Source organism: Molossus molossus, unplaced genomic scaffold, assembly GCF_014108415.1.
Source record: "Molossus molossus isolate mMolMol1 unplaced genomic scaffold, mMolMol1.p scaffold_m16_p_6, whole genome shotgun sequence".
Classification (NCBI taxonomy): Eukaryota; Metazoa; Chordata; class Mammalia; order Chiroptera; family Molossidae; genus Molossus; species Molossus molossus.
Window position 1 is genome coordinate 99,238,852 of NW_023425399.1, and position 21,912 is coordinate 99,260,763.

Here is a 21,912-nt window from a genome sequence, read left to right on the forward strand (position 1 = left end):
CTCACACACTAGTCACGCACCACGTGCTCAGAAATCCATTGTCGGGCAATCATCACAGGTGAACTCACACAAACCGAGACAATCTGTGTAGCTGGCTACACACCCAGGCTCTACGGTCTAGCTTGTTGCTCCCAGGCCGCAAGCCTGCCACTGCACAAAGACCCACGAGGTTAAATCAAGCGCAAGGAGACATGATGCCATGGAGAGAGGCGGTAAGCACAGGCTGTATGAGGTGGCTGCCAGCGTAACAGGGCGGACTGCTTTCTAGCAAACTCAGTACTTAGAAAGAGTCCCTTCTAAGATAACACATACACACGTAACCCGGCTGTTCACCATTCCCGACCTTCCGTGCTGTATGCACTGTAGGTGCTGCAGTCACGCGCCTGGCAGCGCGGCGGGCTTGTTCGCGCCAGCCTCACCACACCCGTGCCCTGTGCTGCGGCATCGGCAGCGAGGACTCCTTCAGCTCCGAGCCTAGGGGGCCACCGACATATACGTGGTCCTTCATTGACCGAAATGTCTATGATGTCTTGTGAAAAGTCACTTTGATGATTTAGCACCATGATAGGAAAGACATCTTTGATTAGTTCCAAGAACACGGCGTCACTGGCCCAATGCAGTCAGAGAGGAAGGGGCGCTGGAGGCCAGGAGGCCTGGTGCTCCAGGACACTGATGTTAGCTGTGTGATCTGGCGGGGGCCACAGCCGCCCTCCCAGGATCAGCCCACGCCGTGCTTGTCATCTTACCACAGTCCACGTGAGAAGCGCTGGAGTATTGGTTGACTCACTACCAACCATCACGGTGAGAAATTAGTAGTACATTTCTATGAATGAGGCCTTCCAAGGGTTTACATTTTCCCAGGAGAACAGGAGAGGGCCACAGTCTCCTCCTCTATTAAGCCTAGACCTAGACTCCGGGCTCAGTGATGGAGGCCACATTTCATAGGCTATTTTGACAAACTGGAATGGTGACCTGTCACATGAAGAGTGCTAGCCAGACCAGGAAGAGTTCTGCTTGGAGAAGAAAGGACTAGCGGAGTATCCCCCGAGCAGGCTCTGGGCAGCCGCTCCAGGAGCGAGGCAGGAACTGGGTGGCAGCCACTGTCGGCTCACCTCTGAGTTTCAAACAGCAGAACACCATCTCCTGAGGGCCTTAGAAGTTTCCAGAGGACTGTGGACCACAACACTGAAAATTCTGAAAAACGAATCCCTATTGTAAAAGATTTGACCTCAAAAGCCTTCCGATTTCACGCGAGGAGATCTTAGTCCTCCTGTGCACCTCACGAACACATACTCTACAGAATAGAACAAGGGGCTCTGCAATAATAAGGAAGTAGAATGAACAGAATAGTCAACATAATCTCACACAAATGGGAAGAGACGTCTCTGCTCCAGCCCGCTGAGCTCAAGTTCATACACCTGAACTCTAACGATGACGGGTCAATACGGGCAAAGACATAAGGAATAACACGTTAGGGCCCAGTGACCCAGTGGGGAAGCAGAACAAACTGGAACCAGAACACAGGTGGGCCAAAAGTAGGTTTACAGTTGTGAATAGCAAAACAGAGTTTATTCTTGTATTATTATTTATTAATTACTGTATTATTTTCCATATGAACAACTGCAAACCTACTTTTGCCCCACCTTGTGTACTAATCCTCAATATCCTAAATAAAGATTGGTACTATAAATTTCAACAAAATTCAGCTAGACTCCACACAGTTCAGACACCTGTATTAACATGTTCTCGACACCCTCCCAGCAAACACGAAGTTAGAGGTACAGCGGTTCTGAGCTAGGTAGGGTCTGACTGGAGAAGTGGCGGGGGCTAGGATTTTCCCTGCTCTTTCCCTCCGCCACTAGGTGTGAGGCATTTTCTAAAAGGACATCCCATAATTCTCAGTACTCTTAGTATTGCTTTTCTAAAGAAGGTTAATTCCCTTTTTTAACTAAAAAGGACATCTTTTTTAAAGCAGGTCATCGATCCTGAAGCATTTCGTTCTCTAGTTCTGGGAATCCATAGGACTGAATTAGTTTCCATCATCTTCTGGCCATGGTGCCCCTCCTCTGGCGTCCAACATCATCGATCTCTAGGGGGCGGGAGCCAGGCAGGCTCCCAAAGCCTTTGCTTGGAACTGCGTCCACCAGGTTCTGAAGGACGTACACGTAGGGCTCTCCCCAGGACAGGCAGCTTCACCGCAGGCTGTCTGAAACGTGCCTCGTGCCCAGCAGAGGTCCCTCCCTGCCCAAGGCCCTGCTCTCGGCAGAGAGCACGTGGACTAGCTGAGCTACACAGGTGGTTTCGGCAAAGTTCCCTTTCTGCCTCACAGACAGCATCTGGGTATCAACACCTGAGCCCCATCTGATTAACTCAAACTCAGGGGGGAGGCCTAGGCACGGGTAATTTGAAACTTTCCCGGTGATTGTCTGGGCAGCCAGGGTTGAGAATCACGGCAGAAGAGACCAGGCATCTACTAACACTAAAGGATCCTGCACCTTCTAAACACACTTTCAAATTCTGCGACTTCTTTCCTTGATCAAAACCACTCCCTGATCCTTAATTCACTCTGCAATGTCAGGAGCAACCAAGCAGAGCTTCAGGAACGGAGAGACCGTTAGAACTTGTGACGCAGATACTTTAGGGAGCGCCAGTTCTGGATCCCAGAAATCACAGATAATCATCCTCTCTCAAAGTTTCCCAGACACTGGTCCAAAGACTTGATCCTTGAGCTTCAAAAAATACAGATGATGTGCAATTCTGATTCAGTCACGTCGGGGGTGGGACTGGGTGGTGTCCACAGTGATTCCTGTGCAGAGCCATTTAGGGGAACCTCTGCTTACTCCATCCATGGGCAAGAGCAGAGCCAGTCAAGTACTGGATTCAATTTTAACTCTTTATCTCCATGATAAACAATATTCACAAGGATCTCTCTTTTTCCTTAAGCCAAAGCACCGTCCACTGTTGTACACCTTCACCCTAATGCAAAAGTAGTGCTCTTTTTTTTTTATTTTTTATTTTTTTTTATCCTCACCCGAGGACATTTTTGCAATTTTTGTACAGATAGAGTGGGAGGGAGAGAGAGAGAGAGAGAAACATCGACGTGAAAGGGACACATCGAGTGGCTGCCACCCACACAACCGACCAGGGCCGGGGACAAACTGCAACCGAAGTACGTACGTGCCCTTAGCGGGAACCGAACCCGAGTCTCTCCAGACCGCAGGCCAACGCTCTAACCGCTGAGCCAAACCTGCCAGGGCAAAAAGTAGTGCTCTTTAACCCAGTCTAGAACAATGACACTGACCGAGGACAATGGCCACACACTCCTAATCATGTCTCCTATGACGGGGATGGGCTACACTGAGCTAAACACCTTCTTTCGCCTTCTTCCCATTGTAGCACACTAACAAGAACCACAGCAGGTGGCTGGGCGACAGTTTCTCCTCTGTGGACCATGACTAATCCATATAGACTACTTCATCTGTGGCTTTAGATGCTGCCCTGGACACCAACCTTGTCAACTCTTTTGAACATGCACCCCTATCACTAAGGAAAATTGAGCATGCTCCCTTGAATATGTATTCATAAATCACTTTCCCTGCCAGCACACTAATCTACTGTGCACATTATAAAAGATAGTTATTTAAAATCTTAAAGAATGTGAAAAAATAAAGTCCTAATACTTTTCCCCTCACTCCAATGAATCGTCTTCCAAAATCGGATGTGCCCAGTGGTTTGAAGACCACTGCTCTAACCACCTGACTCACCGCCGCAGGCACCAGACGTGAGCAAGTCTCACTTCTATCCACTTGTGAGAACACGCTCTCTGGCCTCCACCACACGGCTGGTCGGTGGTATCTGGCAGGCTGCCAGTCAGGCAACTGGCTCTAAAACAAATGAGCAATTGTTTGGGTCCCACAATGTAACGTGCTTTTTCCCTGAACTTACGGATGGCGCCACCAAAAGGGCAGCGGTGTCCACACCGTTCTAGGGACTGGGCACTCTCTGTGCAAAACTGAAAGGTGTTGGTTTTCTGTATATGACAATAAGTAACTTTAAACATAACAGAGTTGATGCTATATTTCCACCAGATGGACTGGTAACCAACTGTCAACTTCTATAATTCTAATTGCAAACAGAGACCCATAAAAAAGCCCAAAGGAACTTTGCTAATCACAGGAACTTGCCTTCCTTACACTATTCACTTGGCCCTGAAGGACTAGCTGTTCTCAGAAGGAATCCCACTTAGTGCTGGATTCTTCTACCAGCATGACTTCCTTTTGGACACTCTGAAATCAGTGACAGTTATCACATATTACTTATCATCAGTATTATTGCTACCACCACCACTACGTATATCAGAAATTTAATTGAACAGTTACTCTGTACCAGTACCCATTCTAAGGTTTTGTGTTTTGTGTTTTGTTTTTTTTCATTTCTCAACTCATTGAATTCTAACAATCTTTGAGTTAGACACTGTATTTAGCCCCATTGTACAGATGCAGACGCTGGAACACAGTGAGGTCAAGTTCAGGAACTCGCCAAGGCCACACAGCTATGTTTTGGGAACCTGGGCAGACTTGTCCCTGGACACCAAGCTGCCTCATTCCTGGCATTTTCCTTTCCCACTGAACCTCGGCACCGTGTCGGACCATTTACAGCCGCTCTGTCTTCTAGGATCTCACCGTCGAAGTGCAGTTGAAAAAGAAAGAGTGGTTACCATGGCGTGAAAGGCATTACTAGATGTAAATAGACAAGCCATTTCATCCTGCCAGGCTTCACATTTTATTAGCTTTTTACACTGGAAATTATTTCAGACACCTTGAAAAACTACATCTTACATGTCACCATCACTATGAATTCCAAAAGACACCCATGTGGGGCGTCAAGTTGACTTGGACATCAGCACAGGCTGTGTAAGGAGAACGGTGTGTGGTGACCACAGGGCTCGGGTCACAGGCACCGCCAGCTCGGGGATCTCTGCTTGGCCCCTCACATGCTTGAACCTGTGTATTTCTTACGATAACCTCAAAAGGGAAGTGCACGTACTCACCCTCTTGTCTCATTTGAGGGCATGGAGGTGCCTTTAGTGAAAATTTGACCAGGGCGAAAGATGGGAAAGCATTGAGGTTGGGGGTCTGTGCAGATCACCTCCTCAGACATGAGCACCCCGAAAATCATGTCTGTCCAACCCAGTGTACACAGGTTTTAACAAGATTGTAAAATACAGGCAAATACCTGAGTACATTTTTAGTTCTATCAAGCTAAATTATTAGTACCCAGACTAAGAACAGCTGCCCCGCATCTTATCAAAATCCATCCACGAACACTGCATGATGGGTAAGAACAGAGGCACCAGATTTGTTAAATTCGCACATGCATCAAGCCAGGGAGACCTGATATATCAGATGCAAAAATCAGGCTTCAAAAAGATACACGTGCTGAACTAATGGAACACAGGGACAAAAGGTGAGATTTAACACCGATAACTATTAATCCTGCTCCGCACATTAAAAATCAATTGCATAAGTGCAGAATAGGGGCAGCATATCTTAGAGAAGCTCGAATTTATAGTGACAGGAAGTAGATCAGTGGTTACCTGGTGTGGAGGGATGGGTTTCAAAGAAACACAAGAAACAGAGGAGTTAAGGAAACGTTCACTATCGACACGGTGGCGGTGGTTTCACAGGTGCGTACATTCGTCAAAATGTGTCCAGTTGTCTGTGCAATCTAATGTGTGTAAGTGCGGCTTAAATATGCAGCATTTATTGTTGGTACGTTCAATCTCATTAAAGCTGTAATAAATAGTTCTTGTGCTTATGTGGGTGGGGGAGAGGGGAACAGAAATTTAACAGCTTGCAAACTGTTAAAAGTCAACAACTGAAATGCCTTCCAGAAATCAGTGCATTTAGAGGCTCCTCTGACAGAAACTCTGCCTGAGAAAGGAACCCCTCCCCCACCTGGCAGGCCCACATCTGAGACCACCCACATCAGAGAGGACGGCCAGATGGTGCCCTGGGGAGACGGCCATGGGACAGGGTCTGAAAACCACGCTCAGGAGGAACGGCTGTGGCAGCCAGGATGTTCTGCCCAGAGCTGGGGAGAGGAGGGCACACGGCAGCGAGGGCGCCGGGTGTAAGAAAATGCCACGTCCGTACAGCTGCGCAGGACACAGCTCAGACCCACGGGTGAAAACAAATGGAGAGCACCATGTCACAGAGAAATTCCCGACAACAGAATCTGTTGGAAAGGGGTACATTTGCAAGACAGTTACCTGTACTGGGATGGCCAAGCAGCACCCAAAGGGCCAGCAGCCGGGACATGGTCTCCCTGCATTCTTCCAGTGCAACCAATGTCTACCAGACGACCGCAGGCCCTCTCCTTTCTAGCCGGCTGTGACTCCCCAGATTAAAAAGAGTCAATGTTAATAAACTGAAATAGCTTTCATCTCTATGATATTTGATTTGGGACTTCACAAGCGTGCAGATCAGCAATTCTTAGCAAGATTCATGACCTCTGCAGTGTCACAGAAGTTAGGCCAAGGAAACGGTCCAGTCCCATTTCTTTCTGACCTCACAGTCTTAAAAAAAGGAAACATATACTCATCAATTTATTTGAATATAGGGATGTCGTTAGCGACTTTCACTGCACAATTAAATAACTTCCCCCTACACTCAGAAAGCTAAACGATAAAACTAGAATTTTAAACATGATAGGTAGAAATATAGAGAATGATACCATCTAAGAGACTATAAAGAACTGAGCTGATGGCACCCCTGGAGGAGGGTGACCGGTGAGTGCGGACACGGCTGGGCAAGAGGAGAGGAGACCGAGGAGAGCAGGGGACAGTGGACACAGTGAAGAGCACAGGGGAGAGAGACAGAGCAACCCTGTGAACAAAGAGGAACTACTCAGGCATGTTCCAGAAAGAAAAGATAATGCCAGAGAGGAAATTAAAAGTCGTTCCCATGTGCAGACATCTCAAGCATCTCCTGTCCCTGGTCCTGAGTTGAAATCATAATGAATGGAAAGAAAAACAAAACTTCCTCCAAAAGTCAGGTTGATGGAAGTCATGGTTTCAGAACGGACCGTAAAACTTCAGCAAGTCATCGCTCCCTAAGGACCGGCCTCCCCAGCGGTTCCGTCACTCACGGTATCAAGGACGTCCAACGAAGCAACCGTCAGCTTCCACATTCGCTCCCCGATCTCTGCCGTGCTGAAGGGCTTCCCAAGGTTCCTCATGACTTCTCACTGGGTCCAAGTCCCCCTCTGAGGGTGGGGACACTGAGAACCACAGAGGCCCAACGGTTTGCCCACAGACACACAACAGGTGGGCGAGACAACATTACTGGGACAGACTCCTGGACATTCCTGTATGGCAAACAACTTACAGAAAACCAAACCTGGGCTCTGCCCCACCGGCACGATGATGTTCTCTCACTGAAAACACGAGGCTCAACCAGAAAATACTCCACATCCTGAACTTCCCCCAAACTGTACAACCACCCAGAACAACACACCCCTTACAGCACAAAGTGAAGAGGAATCTGGCACTGTTCTAATTGGGACTTGATCTCAAAGCAAAATGTGAATTTCAATCACCTATGCATAATTCTTTTTAAAAATTATTTTCCCAAAGATGCAAGTTCCAGAGTCTTTCGCCTAAGACATCCTAAAAAGTCCACTGTCATACACCCCAGGGGGTCCCACCCAGTGACTAAGAAGGTAACACTGTTGATTCCATTTTGGGGTTTCTGGGGGTTTTGACCTCCATCAGTGGAAACTGTCACCTCATTTCCTCTCCTTCGGCAACACATTTCCATGGTCGGGAATTTGTCTCCTGCCCTGAAAGGAGCCAATGGCCTCGCTCTCGGTCGTCAAGGCAACAGAGGCCAGACTCTCTTCCACTCATTCCTTCATCCTCAAACTCTCTTCCTCCTGTTTACAGAAGTGAAATGCTTCTCGATTTTTGGGGAGTCCCTTTTTCACGGTGGACACTCATTTTCCACACTGCTCCCCTGGAAGGTTTTCAAAGTCTCTCCAACTACACACTTGTGGGACCCGATCGGGATCGGGAATTAGGGCCCCTCCCTACAGTGAGCACAGGCTTTCTCTCCAGGAGCTCCCCCCCATCTCCAGGTAGCACCCACCCCCTGGTCTGTCTGCCCCCTGCCAGCTCCATGCCCCTCCCTGGTTTCCCTGGCAATCGAAGCCCCATTTTTCATGACTAGTCCGCTTTGCAACACAGCAGAGCCAGATGGAAATGCGTGTGCTCAATTACTTTGACTACCTGAGCAAATAAATTTGCTTTGCAGCATCCTCACTCTCTTTCAAGACAAACAAACAGCTCAAAACAGGGATCAGACCTGCTAAGCCCAAAGAAATGGCTCCGTCCTAACAACAAAGCTAGAAAATGCACCTAAACTCTAGTCTCACTGTGGAACCTTAGACACAGTTCAACCATTGAGGGGAAAGGTCTCTTGGCCCTCATGATGCCCTGAGGACACAGTCCACTCTGTTCTTCAGAAGACAATGTGGACCAGTCGGCAGGTACCACTGAGGGAGGCAGTACTGATTCTCAGCAAAGGCGGGGCATCTCAGCAGACAGACTGCGTTTGATTCCAGCTTCACCCATTTACCATCCTCACAACCTTGGAGAATTGACTGGCATCCTTAAGTCTCTATCCTCATCTGGATGAGCGGATAACTACTCTCACTGGGTGGTCCTGAAAACGAAATGCATTAATGCGTTGAGTCTTCCTATTCTTCTTTGAATGTCAATCATATGCCCTAGGGTTCAGTGCCGGTGATACAGGAACCAGAACATCCCACGTGCCATCTGGTTTCACACTTGATCGTTCATTCCCTCATTCTTTACACAGAGCGTGTTTACAACAGACCAGTTATTTCCACGAGAATCTAAGCTTCTCATGAGAAGATGTTCTCATCCTTGTAAATGATACAGGAATGTGGAGAAGGGAAATTTCGATATGAAATAGGGCCCATCAGAGAAACACTGTTCCCTGAGCATCCCTTGTGTCTTTTCTAACAAGCTCAAATGTTTCCATTCCTCTTGGCCAGCATTTCCCAAAGACTGCTGCACAGAACATTAGTCCCCTGAGAGAATCCCTGAACACAGTGTTGTGTCTGAATATGACCTGCAAACCCAGCCTACTGCACATCCATCCTGGCGGCTCGCACGCGTGCCCACTAACTGCTCCGAGAAGCCCTGCCTTCAGGCAAGACTGTTCCATTGGATTAATCCAGGGTTTCCCAAACTCATCTGACCATCTCTGTACCCTCTGTTAATAGAACCTACTTTCCCCCCAAAGTTCACTCTGCCCTCCAGTCTGGCCCACCCTGTCTCTAACTGTACCGTCCACAACTCTCCCTCAGACCCACTCATCATGCAGCTCGACTTTCCTGCTCCCTGACCACACCCTTTTGTTTATAATAGCTTTTGGGGGATATTATTCGCAGAACGCAGAACTCACCCATTCTAAAGTACACAGTTCCAAGGGTGTTAGCACATTTGCAGAGTTGTACGGCCATCACCGCAATCAATTTTAGAACATTTTCATACCCCCCCCCCCAAACCATGTTCATAAGCAATCACTCCCCATTTCCCCACAAACCTCTAGCCCTAGGCAGCCACTAATCCACTTTCTGTTCATGTAAATTTGCTTATTCTGGATATTTCATATCAATGGACCCATATAATACAGTGGGCAGGCAAAAGAAGGCTTACACGTGCAATACAAATAAATCATACAAGAATAAACTGTGATTTCAGGTTATACTACAAAGCCACTGTAATCAAAACAGCCTGGTACTGGCACAAGAACAGGCATACAGACCAGTGGAACAGAACAGAGAACCCAGAAATGGACCCAAGGCAATATGCTCAATTAATATTTGACAAAGGTGGCAAGAACATACAGTGGAGTAAGGACAGCCTCTTTAATAAATGGTGTTGGGAAAATTGGACAGCTACATGCAAAAAATAAATAAAACTAGACCATCAATTTACACCATACACAAAAATAAACTCAAAATGGATAAAAGACTTATTTATTTATTTATTTTATCCTCACCCGAGGACATTTTTCCATTTTTTGTTCAGATAGAGTGGGAGGGAGAGAGAGAGAAAGAAACATCGACGTGAAAGGGACACATTGAGTGGCTGCCACCCATACAACCCAACCAGGGCCGGGACAAACTGCAACCGAGGCACATGCCCTTAGCAGTAACCGAACCTGGGTCTCTCTGGACCGCAGGCCAACGCTCTAGCCACTGAGCAAAACTGGTCAGGGAGGATAAAAGACTTAAATGTGACTCATGAATCCATAAAAATTCTAGAAGAAAATGTAGGCAACAAAATTTCAGACATCATACGCAGCAGAATTTTCACTGATACATCACCTAAGGCAATAGAAACAAAGGAGAAAATGAACACATGGGACTACATCAAACTCAAAAGCTTCTGCACAGCAAAAGATACAATCATCAAAATGGAAAGGCAACCCACTCTATGGGAGAGCATAATTGCCAATGATATATCAGATAAGTGGTTAATTTCCTATATCTAGAGTGCTCATACAATTCAACAAAAGGAAAACAAAGAACCCAATTAAAAAATGGGCAGAGGAACTAAATAGACACCTCTCCAAACAGGACATACAAATGGCTAAGAGACATATGAAGAAATGCTCGACATCACTAATCATCAGAGAGATGCAAATTAAAACAACAATGAGGTATCACCTCACACCTGTCAGAATTGCTGCCATCAACAAATCATCAAACAAGTGTTGGCGAGGGTGTGGAGAAAAGGGGACTCTAGTACACTGCTGGTGGGAATGCAGACTGGTGCAGCCACTATGGAAAACAATATGGTGTTACCTCGAAAAATTAAAAATTGAACTTCCATTTGACCCAGTGATCCCACTTCTAGGAATATACCCTAAGAAGCCTGAAACACCAATCAGAAAGAATATATGTACCCCCATGTTTGTAGCAGCACTATTTACAATAGCTGAGATCTGGAAACAGCCCAAATGTCCATCAGTAGATGAATGGATAAAAAAGCAGTTGGTACATATACACAATGGAGTATTATGCAGCTGTAAGAAAGAAAGATCTCTTATCCTTTGAGACGACATGGAGGGACCTGGAAAGTATTATCCTAAGCGAAACAAGCCAAACAGAGAAAGACAAGTATCATATGATCTCACTTATTTGTGGAATATAATGAACATAACGGTCTGAGGAATGGGGTAGTCCCAGAGATGTGGAAGTGGGGTACAGACTGACAATCTCCAGATGAGGGGGTGGTGGGGGAGAGATAAACCACAGAACTTATATGCATGGATGCATGTACAATGGACATGGACAACAAAGCTGGGGACAGGGCGGGGAGGGATGAGGATGGGGAAATCAGTGGGGGGGGAGGAGAAACATCTGTAACAAAAATTAATTAATTAATAAAAATAAATTAATTAATTTTTAAAAAAAGAATAAACTGTGTTTTGCATACTCACAACTGTATGCCTACTTTTGCCCCATCCCTAGATGTGGTCTTTTGTGTCTGGCTTCTTTCACTTAGTATAATGTTTCCAAGGTTCATCCATGTGGTAGCACATATCAGCACTTTGTTCCTTTTTATAGCCAAATAGTATTCCATTGTGTGAGTATACCTCTCGTTGTTTATCCACTCAACAACTGATGGGTATGTACACTGTTTTTACCTTTTGGCTCTTGTGAATAATGTTGCCATGAACATTTGTGTACAAGTTTTTGCCCAAACATGTTTTCATTTCTCTCGGGTACGTATTTAAGAGTGGAACTGCTGGGTTATGTGGTAACTCTATTGTTTAACCTTGAAGAACTGAAAGGCTACTTTACAAAGCAGCTGCACCATTTTATATTTTCACTAGCAGTGTATGAGAATTCTAATTTCTCTGCATACTTGCCAACACCTGTTCTTATCTCATTTCAAGTACAGACAGACATCCTAGTGAACACAGAAACAGTGTGTCACTGTGGTTTTGTGACCACACCGTTTGACCGCACTGGCTGAGATTATGATCACTCTATCCCACCCACCTAGATGCCTTCTTCTCACACTATGTATCCTACCATTTCACCAAGATCCAGCTTAAATCCTAGTTTTCTTGGGCCAAACTCAATGCAAATACCCCCCCCCCCCCAATGCATGGCTTCTATTTATAATTCCTACAGTTACAGGCTCTTCAGCCTACTTATGTTTTCTCTCTCCGACCTCACTGTGAGCTCCTTAAAAAGTGGGGAGAGGTCTTACATTTCTCAGTGTTCATTCAGTAAAGAGACTATCAAATCACTGGTACTTCACACGTGTTCCCTGACAGGATTTAGCGTAGGAGCTGAGGCTGGAGCTGGGGCAGGTAAAACGAGGGAGGGCACGCTCTGGATCTCGGACTGGGAGGGAGGAGAAGTAAGGAAGCAAGCAGGGGAGGTCAGTCTCCTTTCTCACGGGTTCCTATGCTAAGGACAAAATTCATGAATCTGACGTTTCATACTATTTTAACCTTCCTCCCTGTGAACCTCTATGTACTCTGACCTAGGCGTGGTGAGTCCAACAGGAATATAGACAGTAAATAAATCCTCTTCTTGTATCACCTCCTCTTTTCCTCCAGCACAGCAGGGCTCTGTGTAAACCCTCAGAGTTTCCACAGAGTCCACTCACCCACCCACATGCAGCATCAAGAGATGGACAGTCCCCCACTGAGCCACATCGAGAAAGAAAATCCAGTCCCCACTGAAGCAGGAGGAAGAATCGCTGAGTCTAAGGCCAACTGAGGCATAGCCTCCAAAGACGGGAAGCTGTCGCTTTCGTTTCTCCCGCCCTTGATTCCACCCAGCTGTTACAGAGGCTCCGATTCAATGCACACTGTGCCACTTGAATCACATAATTATTTCAATAACCACTGATGAGTCAGGAAAAGTACAACACACAGTCGGCAAGTATTGCTAAATGAATGTGTCCTAGTATTCGAAATTGACAGAGAAGGCCCATATTGGAAATACAGCAGAAACTTGCCCTGCATCTGACCAGTGGGTCTCCTCTTTCTTTGCATAGCAAGGATTCTTCTAATGCATCTCTAAGATCAATAACAGAACCCCTGAGCTGCTGACAACAGAACATTCAAAAATAGCTCTCTCCTGTGGCCACATGTGCTGGTCTTATACTTCCAATGCACATTCGTGTGCAAAAATTGCTTACGAATTTCAACAAAATTATTTGGCTACCCCCTGGGACTCAGCAGGTAAAATTTGTATAAACTTTAAAACCTTAAAGAAAACCCATAGGAGCAAATCCTAGTCCAACTGAACATTCAAACCCCTTAATCATCAAGTGCATTGCCCTAAGCAAGATCCGATCACCACCACCCTGGGTGCCCACATTCCCTTCCTTCTAATGGGTGTGAACAAGGACCCAAAAAAGTGAGATAACCCAAGTGTAGAATAATTATGGGCCCCGCTTCAGGCCCAGAAGGGATTGAACGGGGCCATCTAGTCAAGAGAAGCTAGAATGTGAATAAAGCTGGAGGCTAGGAGATTCTCAAAGCTATGGAGGGACCTCAAGAAATCTTTGATAACGAGCAGCAACTTCTGATACATCTAAGTGCAACTGGCTAAGATAGGAGAACGGGATGAAAAACAATCAGATATCACTAGCATTCGTGAAAGGACAGTCTTGGAGAGCTGCCGGAACGTTTGGCATGGTAGGAAGTCATCAGAACCAAGCCACTCAGCGTCGCGTTAGAACTATAAAAAAACCACTCTGTAAAGGAGGAAAGATAGCTGTTTTCACAAGAAGCAAAAGAAGACTCAGCGTAATTGATTCTCCCAAGGCACAGAAGCCTGTGCAGACCCCATGTCTCCCTCCACTGTGCCATACACTCGACCTCCAACACTAATACATGAGCGAGACCGTGGGCTACAACACATCAAAACTCATTCTTCTCTCCGTGGATCTGACCTTGAACCGACCTTTCAGTTAGGAGGTGTGCATCAACAGGTTGCACCAGCTAAGTGACTCTTACTCAAGCCCTATTAATATAGTATTAATATTAATTAGCATATTAATATGGTATGTGGAACTTCTTCTGGTATTCAAGAGGTCAAAAGTTGCAAACATTTTATCTCCCTAGTTTCTTACCACATTTTGGAGAAATAAAATGGTTGAAGATCACTGTATTTATTAAATTGTTTAGTTCTCTAATGACTGCTTATTTTGGATATGGCCAGTGTATAACCATAATGAAGCCAACCTTTTACATACTGATCTCTACAGTCAGCAATAAAACATTATAAAACAGTAAGAAAGCCCATGAAACAACCTCCCGTCATAGTAACTTTCATTGGGCTGAAAATTATACTTGAAAAGCCACTGAGTAAACAGACCACCTTAAATGGGATTCTCCTGTCTCAGAAATCAATCACGCCTCTCCCTAATTAGTCTAAGCAGTCCTCCCAGCCCCCACTCAAGAACTTTCCTATATGCGCTGCTAGCTCTACAGATTTCTGTTTTTATCCTCACCCGAGGACATTTTTGCATTTATCTTTAGACAGAGCCAGAGGGAGAGAAGGAGGAAGAGAGAGAGAGAAACATCGATGTGAAAGAGACACATCGACTGGTTGCCACCCACATGACCCCAACCAGGGCTGGGGACAAACTGCAACTGAGGTACGTGCCTTTAACGGGAACTGAACCTGGGTCTCTCTGGTCCATGGGCCGACACCCTAGCCGCTGAGCCAAACTAGCCAGGGCTCCACAGATTTCTTTAGAGGTGGAAAGAAAGATTTGGCTAAAAGAATTCAGCATTTTAGTGTTAACTGGAATATGCATTTCCACTAAAACTTTGGTAAAACTATTTTTCCCTACATTATGCCTGAAGAGTTCCAAGCCCAACACCGTGGTGGTGAATTTTGTGTCAAGTTGGCTAGGACCCAGACATTTGGTCAACCACTAATCTAGCCACTGCTGTGAAGGTATTTTTTAGATGAGATGAACATTTAAATCAGTAGACTTTGAGTAAAGCAGATTACCCTCCATAATGTGGGTGGGCTTCATCCAATCAGTCGAAGGCCATACAAGAAAAATACTGACCTCTCCCAAAGAGGGAATTCTGCCAGTAGACTGCATTCAGACTCAAAATGCAACATCAACTCTTTCCAGGGTCTCCACCTGCAAGCCTTGAGCTAATTCCTTAAAATAAAAATCCTCCACTTCTTTCTGTACACACACACACACACACACACACACACACACACACACGTCGCGGTGGTTCTGTTTCCCTAGAGAACCTTAACACAACCACCTAGCCCACCTTCTGAAGAAGTAACCTGTACTTATCCTTCAAAGATGGGGATGGCGGTGGGAAAGGCAAAAGTGAGATCTACCTAAGTAGCTAAACTTCACTTCACTGCAACCACTATGCATGACTGTTCATTGGAAACTTCTATTTTAGCCCCAAATGCTAAGTATCTCAAGAAGTTGTCAGAGTCCCGGTTGCTCCAGAAGGGAGGCTTCACTGAGATCTATAAATGAATGGTGACATTATAAAATGGATTCATTACACCAGGAGGGGAGGAGAGAGGGCCAAAAGGAAGTCAGAGAGATAAAATGCTAGGCATTTATTGCATTGCTCAAACAATGAAATACGTCTAAGGAGTCACTGCTCTCCAAGCCTACATTCAGGTTCACAAGAATAAAATAAAGACATGACAAATGTGGTAAGAACTAGAACCTGGGCTGGTTTTGTTTGGAAGATGTTTCCTCAATTCTAGAACCACCACTCCCACCACTGAGCAAAAGCAGCAAAGTCTGCACTCCCCTCCCCCCGCCCACCAGGAAGACTTCTGGGCTGAGGTGGTTCTTACCTGGCCATCTGCTTGTAGGCTTCTTCTGCCACCGCAAAGATGTGCGGGTCCATATCCCCCATGTTTTGGCCGCTGTAGGCATAGATGACATCTTGTCCATAGATTGGCAGCTGTTCATAAGGATTAATGGCAACAAGCACAATACCTGAAAGCAGACAATGCAGTCAGATTCTGGTAGCACAATGGCCCCCAGCATCAGCTAAGAAAGTTCCCTGTTCATACACACCAAACCTAAAGAATGAGAAGTCTTACCCAATCACTCAACTCAATCTATGTACCTAGCCAGTACTGTCCTGGGCCCTAGTAGAGAAGAGAATGACAGGACAGGTTTCCAAATACTCTAGAGCATAAATTAGCATGCGCACACACACACACACACACACACACACACACACGCCAACGCACATACAAATGCTCAACAAATTGAATTCATAAAATAGATATGTGCAAAATACTGCAGGATCAGACAGAAGATGCTTAACTCTGCCAATAGGTATTAGGCTTAAAAAGCCATCTCAGAATTAAAATCCAGTAAAGGGACTATTAATTTTTCATTTGTGTATCAGTTATATTAATTAAAATACCAACAACTTGTGGACAAGGAGCATAATTTACATATCTCAAAGTTAAATCTTGGCTTAGTCAATCGTATAATGGGTGACTTAGGCAGATTACTTAACCTGACAGCCTCAGTTAACTGGCCTGTAAAATGGGGATAAGAATTGCATTTACCTGGGTTATCCTGAGGATAAAATAATTGAGAGAGAGAGAGAGAAACACTTAGACCAGCACCTTACACAGTTAAGTACTGAGTGTTGGCTAGTTTTGATGATCTCACATCACATTATGTCATGTATTCTCTTTCATTTTACCTTTTTTTTTTTTTTTTTCATTTTGTGTCCCTGAAAGGATACACTGCAATAATGGACTCAAGAAATACATGTTGACTGAAGAATCAGTAAATCCTCTAGCCTTTCAGATCTTTTATAGGAGGGTAAGGTAAATAAATATTTGAGAATAGAAAAAGAGAAAAAAAGAAGCAAACTCAATCTTCAAGATAAGATAGAAATCCATGCCTTTGCCTTTCACATCTAGCACATTCTGGATGTCAAACCCATGAGGGGTTTTTCTGGACGTGTGAGGAAGAGAAGACAAGAACAGAAAGGTCACCGTCCAACAGGAAACCTCTTTCACAGTGTTACCTTCCAGCGTCTGAGAAGAAACAGTCAGGAGAATGAGAAGACAAATCACAGACTGGGAGAAATATTTGCAAAACCCACATCTGATAAAGGACTAGATTATTCAAAATGTACAAAGAACTCAAAACTCAACGATAAGGATATGAACCACTCAATAAAAATGGGCAGAAGACATAAACAGACACCTCACCAAAGAAAATACACAGATGGCAAATAAGCATCTGAGAAGATGCTCCACATCACATGTCACAGGGAAACGGGAATTAAAACAACGAGATGCCACTACACACCTATTAGAACAGCCCAAACCCAGAACTCTGAGCACATCAGAAGCTGACGAGGACGTGGAGCAACAGGAACTCTCATTCGCTGCTGGTGGGAGTGCACTAATGGTCCAACCACGTGCACAGTTCTTACAAAACTAAACGTACTCAGGCCCTATGATCCAGCATTCACACGCCTCAGGACTTATCCAAAGGAGTTGAAAATGTATATTCATGCAAAACTCTGCATATGGATGTTCGCAGCAGCTTTATTCATAATTATCAAAATTTAGAAGCAACGAAGATGTTCTTCAACAGGTGGGTGATGGATAAATAAACTGCAGTACATCCAGATAATGGACTATTACTCAGCACTAAAAAGAAATGAGCTATGGAGATATGAAAAGACATGGAGGAACCTTAAATGCTTATCACCAAGGGGAGGAAGGCAATCTGAAAAGACTACATACAGTGATTCCAACCACACGACGTTCTGCAAAAGGCAACATTATAGAGACAGTATGAAAGATCAGTGGTGGCCAGGGGTTAATGGAGAGAGAAGGGTGAACAGGCAGAGCACCGATGACTTTTAAGGCAGTGAAACTACTGTTATGATACCATAATGGTAGATACATGTCATTACACATTTGCCCAAACCCATAGAATGTACACCACCAAGAATGAACCCAAATATACACTATGGACTTTGAGTGATAATGATGTGTCATTGTGGGTTCATCAATTATAGCAAATGTACCCCTCTTGGAATGTTGATAGTGGGGAAGCCTATGCATGTAGGGGGAAGGGGATGGGAAATCTCTGTACTTCCATTTATGTTGCTGTGAACCTAAAACTGCTTTAAAGGTAAAATCTATTTAAAAGGGGGAAATACAACAGGGAGAGAGAGAGAACAAACCTCTCATAGAGGGGATGCTTTTAAAAAGTGAAGCTGACCAAAGAACTTAGTGCACAACCATGGACACAGACAATAGTGTGGTGAAGGCCTGGGGTCGAGCAGGGGCTGGGTGGAGAGGGGGAAGGGGGTAAACTGGGGACATCTGTAATAATGTCAACAATAAAAGTAGTAATAATAAATAAAAATAAAAAATGAAGGAGGTCAACGGGGGGGGAGTGGGGATATATGTAATACTTTCAACAACAAAGATAAATTTTTTTTTAAAGTAAAGCTGATGATCATTTGTCACATTCTTCTAACAGGGGAGAGTTTTAAAAATCTTGTTGAAAGAAAGAACTTATTGAAGGCTCTGGCAATTGATGGTTTCTTTCCAATAAAACTCCCACTGGCCAATGGGGTGAAGGAACTTTTGCAAAACTACCTCTCAAGTGCTGAAATCAACATGCTATTCACCACTACTGAAATCTGGCAGGAAAGCTCACCCTAACTTAGTAGCCAACTGATCAATTCCAGACCATGGTGGAATATCTCAGTGAAAAGGTCCCTGGTGCCCTGCAGCCTCGCTTGTGATCACAGACAGGACCAGGCTCTGAGGCAGAGCCGGACAACCCCACGAAGAAGCTCCCAGCCTGACTCCTCAGCCAGATCCTAAAATGTCTGTCCCCCCAACAACAGTGCACAGGGCTCTGTTTTCACCACCCAACCGCACTCCAAAAAGAGAAACCAAACGTTAGCATGTGGGAAACTGAGAACTTTCTAGAAAAACAAGTATGAGAGCCTTCCAGGAATTTAGTTGGAAGCACGTGCCATGGCTTCTGCTCATGAACTGGACCGATGTGCACCACACACTATGTTTGTACATGGGCAAGTGAGCAGTCAGAGAAAAAGGCAGCCCTTGCGCAAAGAGAAAACGAAACATAAGCCAGGTATAGGTACAGGAGTGTGTTCCGCAGTGAGAGCAGACACCAGAGCCAAAACACCGTTCTCCTAGGACTCCAGGACTGGCTCCAACCAGTCAAGCCACAAAGTGTGGGACCCTTCTGGTTGAGCCATGATGAACACCAGTGGCCCCAAGAGAAGGAGGGCGGCCTAACTAGCCACATTCACTGATCGCAAACCTTTCAAGGGTCTCAGATGAGAGGTGCTTATTATACAAATGAGAGTGAAAGTAGGATTCTTAGCCATTGTAGTTTAACACAGAAAATCTAAAGATTATAAGCACTTTCAAACACATGCAGCCCCCAGATGCCCCTGCCCCCCACTTACCACAGTAAGTGTAGATATGGTTGGACTCCAGGAAACGGACCTTTAAGTTATGCAAAACTGCAGGCTCGTGCAGATAGCTGAGGGCAGTTAGGTCATTTTCTCCCACCAAGATATCTGGATTCCGTAAGAAGGGCAGCTGGTTGCTTTGGACATCAATGGGGTATTCCTGAATCTAAATGCAAGTAACAGACACAAAAAGGCAGAGTTATGAAGCATTTAGCCTGTACTCAATTCCTGTCTTGTTGGCTAGTATCGCTATCCGAACATGATCTTAGTGATGACGATAAATACCGCGTTTTAAAGAAAGGCAAACTGAACAAAATACCTGTGTTGGATAAGACACCAGCCCAGGTGGAAAATTTGCTGATAACCCCAGTGTATCACGGTAAAGGACTGAAGGACACAAGAAATTCAGGAAGCACAACTAGATTTCACAAAGCCTTCTGCTTGTCAACAAGAAAATACTTACTGAGTCTTTAATTCTAGTTGCAACAGGAATACTGGTCTTTCTCCCGTCCACTCATTTGCCTGGTTGCATGTTGGTGTGTCTTTCCTCTCTCTCCCATCAACCAACACATTCACTTTTTTTTTTTTTAACTCAATTTTATTTTTTCCATCACCATTTATCCCCTCTATGTCCTCTTCACTTCTTTTTTATTGTTGATGTTTTTGTTAATCCTCATCCAAGGATATTTTTCCATTAATTTTTATAGAGTAGAAGGGAGGAAGGGGAAGAGAGAGAGAGAAACATTGATGTGAGAGACACATCAATTGGTTGCCTCCTACATGACCCCAAACAGGGCTGGGGATGGAACCTACAACCCAGGTATGTGCCCTTGACTGAGAATTTGAACCTATGACCCTTCCGTTCACAGGTCAGTGCTCTAAATGCTAAGCCAAACTGTCCGGGGCAGCCCTCTTCACTTTTTATTTGGATTACCTTGCAACCGACAAACTACCCTCCGCAGTGCCCTAAAATGTACGTATATTTTTCTGTAACCTAATAGCAAGCTACTCTGGGGCAATAATTTACTTTGAATAGGAGCTTGAAGGGGTAGGGGGTGGGGGGAGAGAGAGAGAGAGAGAGAGAGAAACAGTGTGTGTGTGTGTGTGTGTGTGTGTGTGTGTGTGTGTGAGAGAGAGAGATCAGGGAAAACGACTACACATCTTAAGTTCAAATCTCAAGTGCAAGATGTATCCTTGAACTCTTAGCACAGCACTTGGACTACATAAGTTTACTGAAAGGATATATTTATAACTTTGATTACATGTGTATAAACATATATACATATAATTAATAAAAAGATGGTGGTGTTTTTAAACATTTAAAGAAGAGAAACTGTACTGCTTCCCATGTTTTATCTGAATATTACATTTTTATAGTTTCTTAAGAATCATCTGAGAGCTTATAAAAACACAGTTTCCCAAATATATGTTCAAGAGTGGGACCCAGGAACCTGAATTTTTTTTTTTTTATCCTCACCCGAGGACATTTTTCCACTTTTTGTTCAGGCAGAGTGGGAGGGAGAGAGAGAAACATCGACGTGAAAGGAACACATCGAGTGGCTGCCACCCGCACAACCGACCAGGGCCGGGGACAAACTGCAACTGAGGTACATGCCCTTAGCGGGAACCGAACCCGGGTCTCTCAGGACCGCAGGCCGACGCTCTAACTGCTGAGCCAAACCGGCTAGAGCAGGAACCTGAATTTTTAAAAAATCCCCAAGTAGTTCTGATACAGGTGGCTCATTATTTTAAGCATCACTATTCTATACAAGCCTTTCATGACATTCTAAGAACACAGCCTCAATTTACTGAGATAACACTCAAACTGTAAGAGAATATAAATATCAATGCCCCCTCTCATCCCATTCTTATAAGGATTTGTATGATCTTAAGGTATACTGTTAAAGCCCACAATTAAAATACTATGTAATAGTGCTAAAATTGGCAGATAAGTGAAATGTAATAACAGATCCAGAAATGAATGCAAGCACATACAAAAAATGTGTTCATGATAACATCACAAACAAATGATTAAAAGAAAATTTTCAAATAAGAGCAGTAAACTAACAGCCACTCGAGGAAAAATATTATGCCAGTGTTCTATTCTCAATCCCTGACACCAAAATAAATTTTAGATAGAAAGAATGTAAAAATTAAAAAAAAAAAAAACACAAAAAACCAATAATAAAAGTATGGGCAAATATCTGTAAAAGTTTACTACTTTTAAAGATCAATGTGAAAGCTAGAACAATGTAGGAAAGTATTAATTTCACTATAATATAGAACTGTAAAGGCATCATAAAACACACGACATGCAGAGTAAAATCGAAGAAGGGGACAG

At 44.5% G+C, this 21,912-nt stretch overlaps 1 protein-coding gene across 2 annotated transcripts in view; it reads right to left on the minus strand.

Moving 5' to 3' along the window:
• Window positions 1–21,912, minus strand: part of MYO5B (myosin VB) — a 303,619-nt gene that overhangs the window by 147,601 nt on the left and 134,106 nt on the right. For both annotated transcript variants that reach the window (XM_036245270.1, XM_036245271.1), the window contains exons 3-4: window positions 19,566–19,737; window positions 15,922–16,066 (exon numbers count right to left, since the gene is read on the minus strand). In XM_036245270.1, coding sequence (XP_036101163.1) covers window positions 15,922–16,066; window positions 19,566–19,737 — 317 coding nt within the window. The remainder of the gene's footprint in view (window positions 1–15,921; window positions 16,067–19,565; window positions 19,738–21,912) is intronic.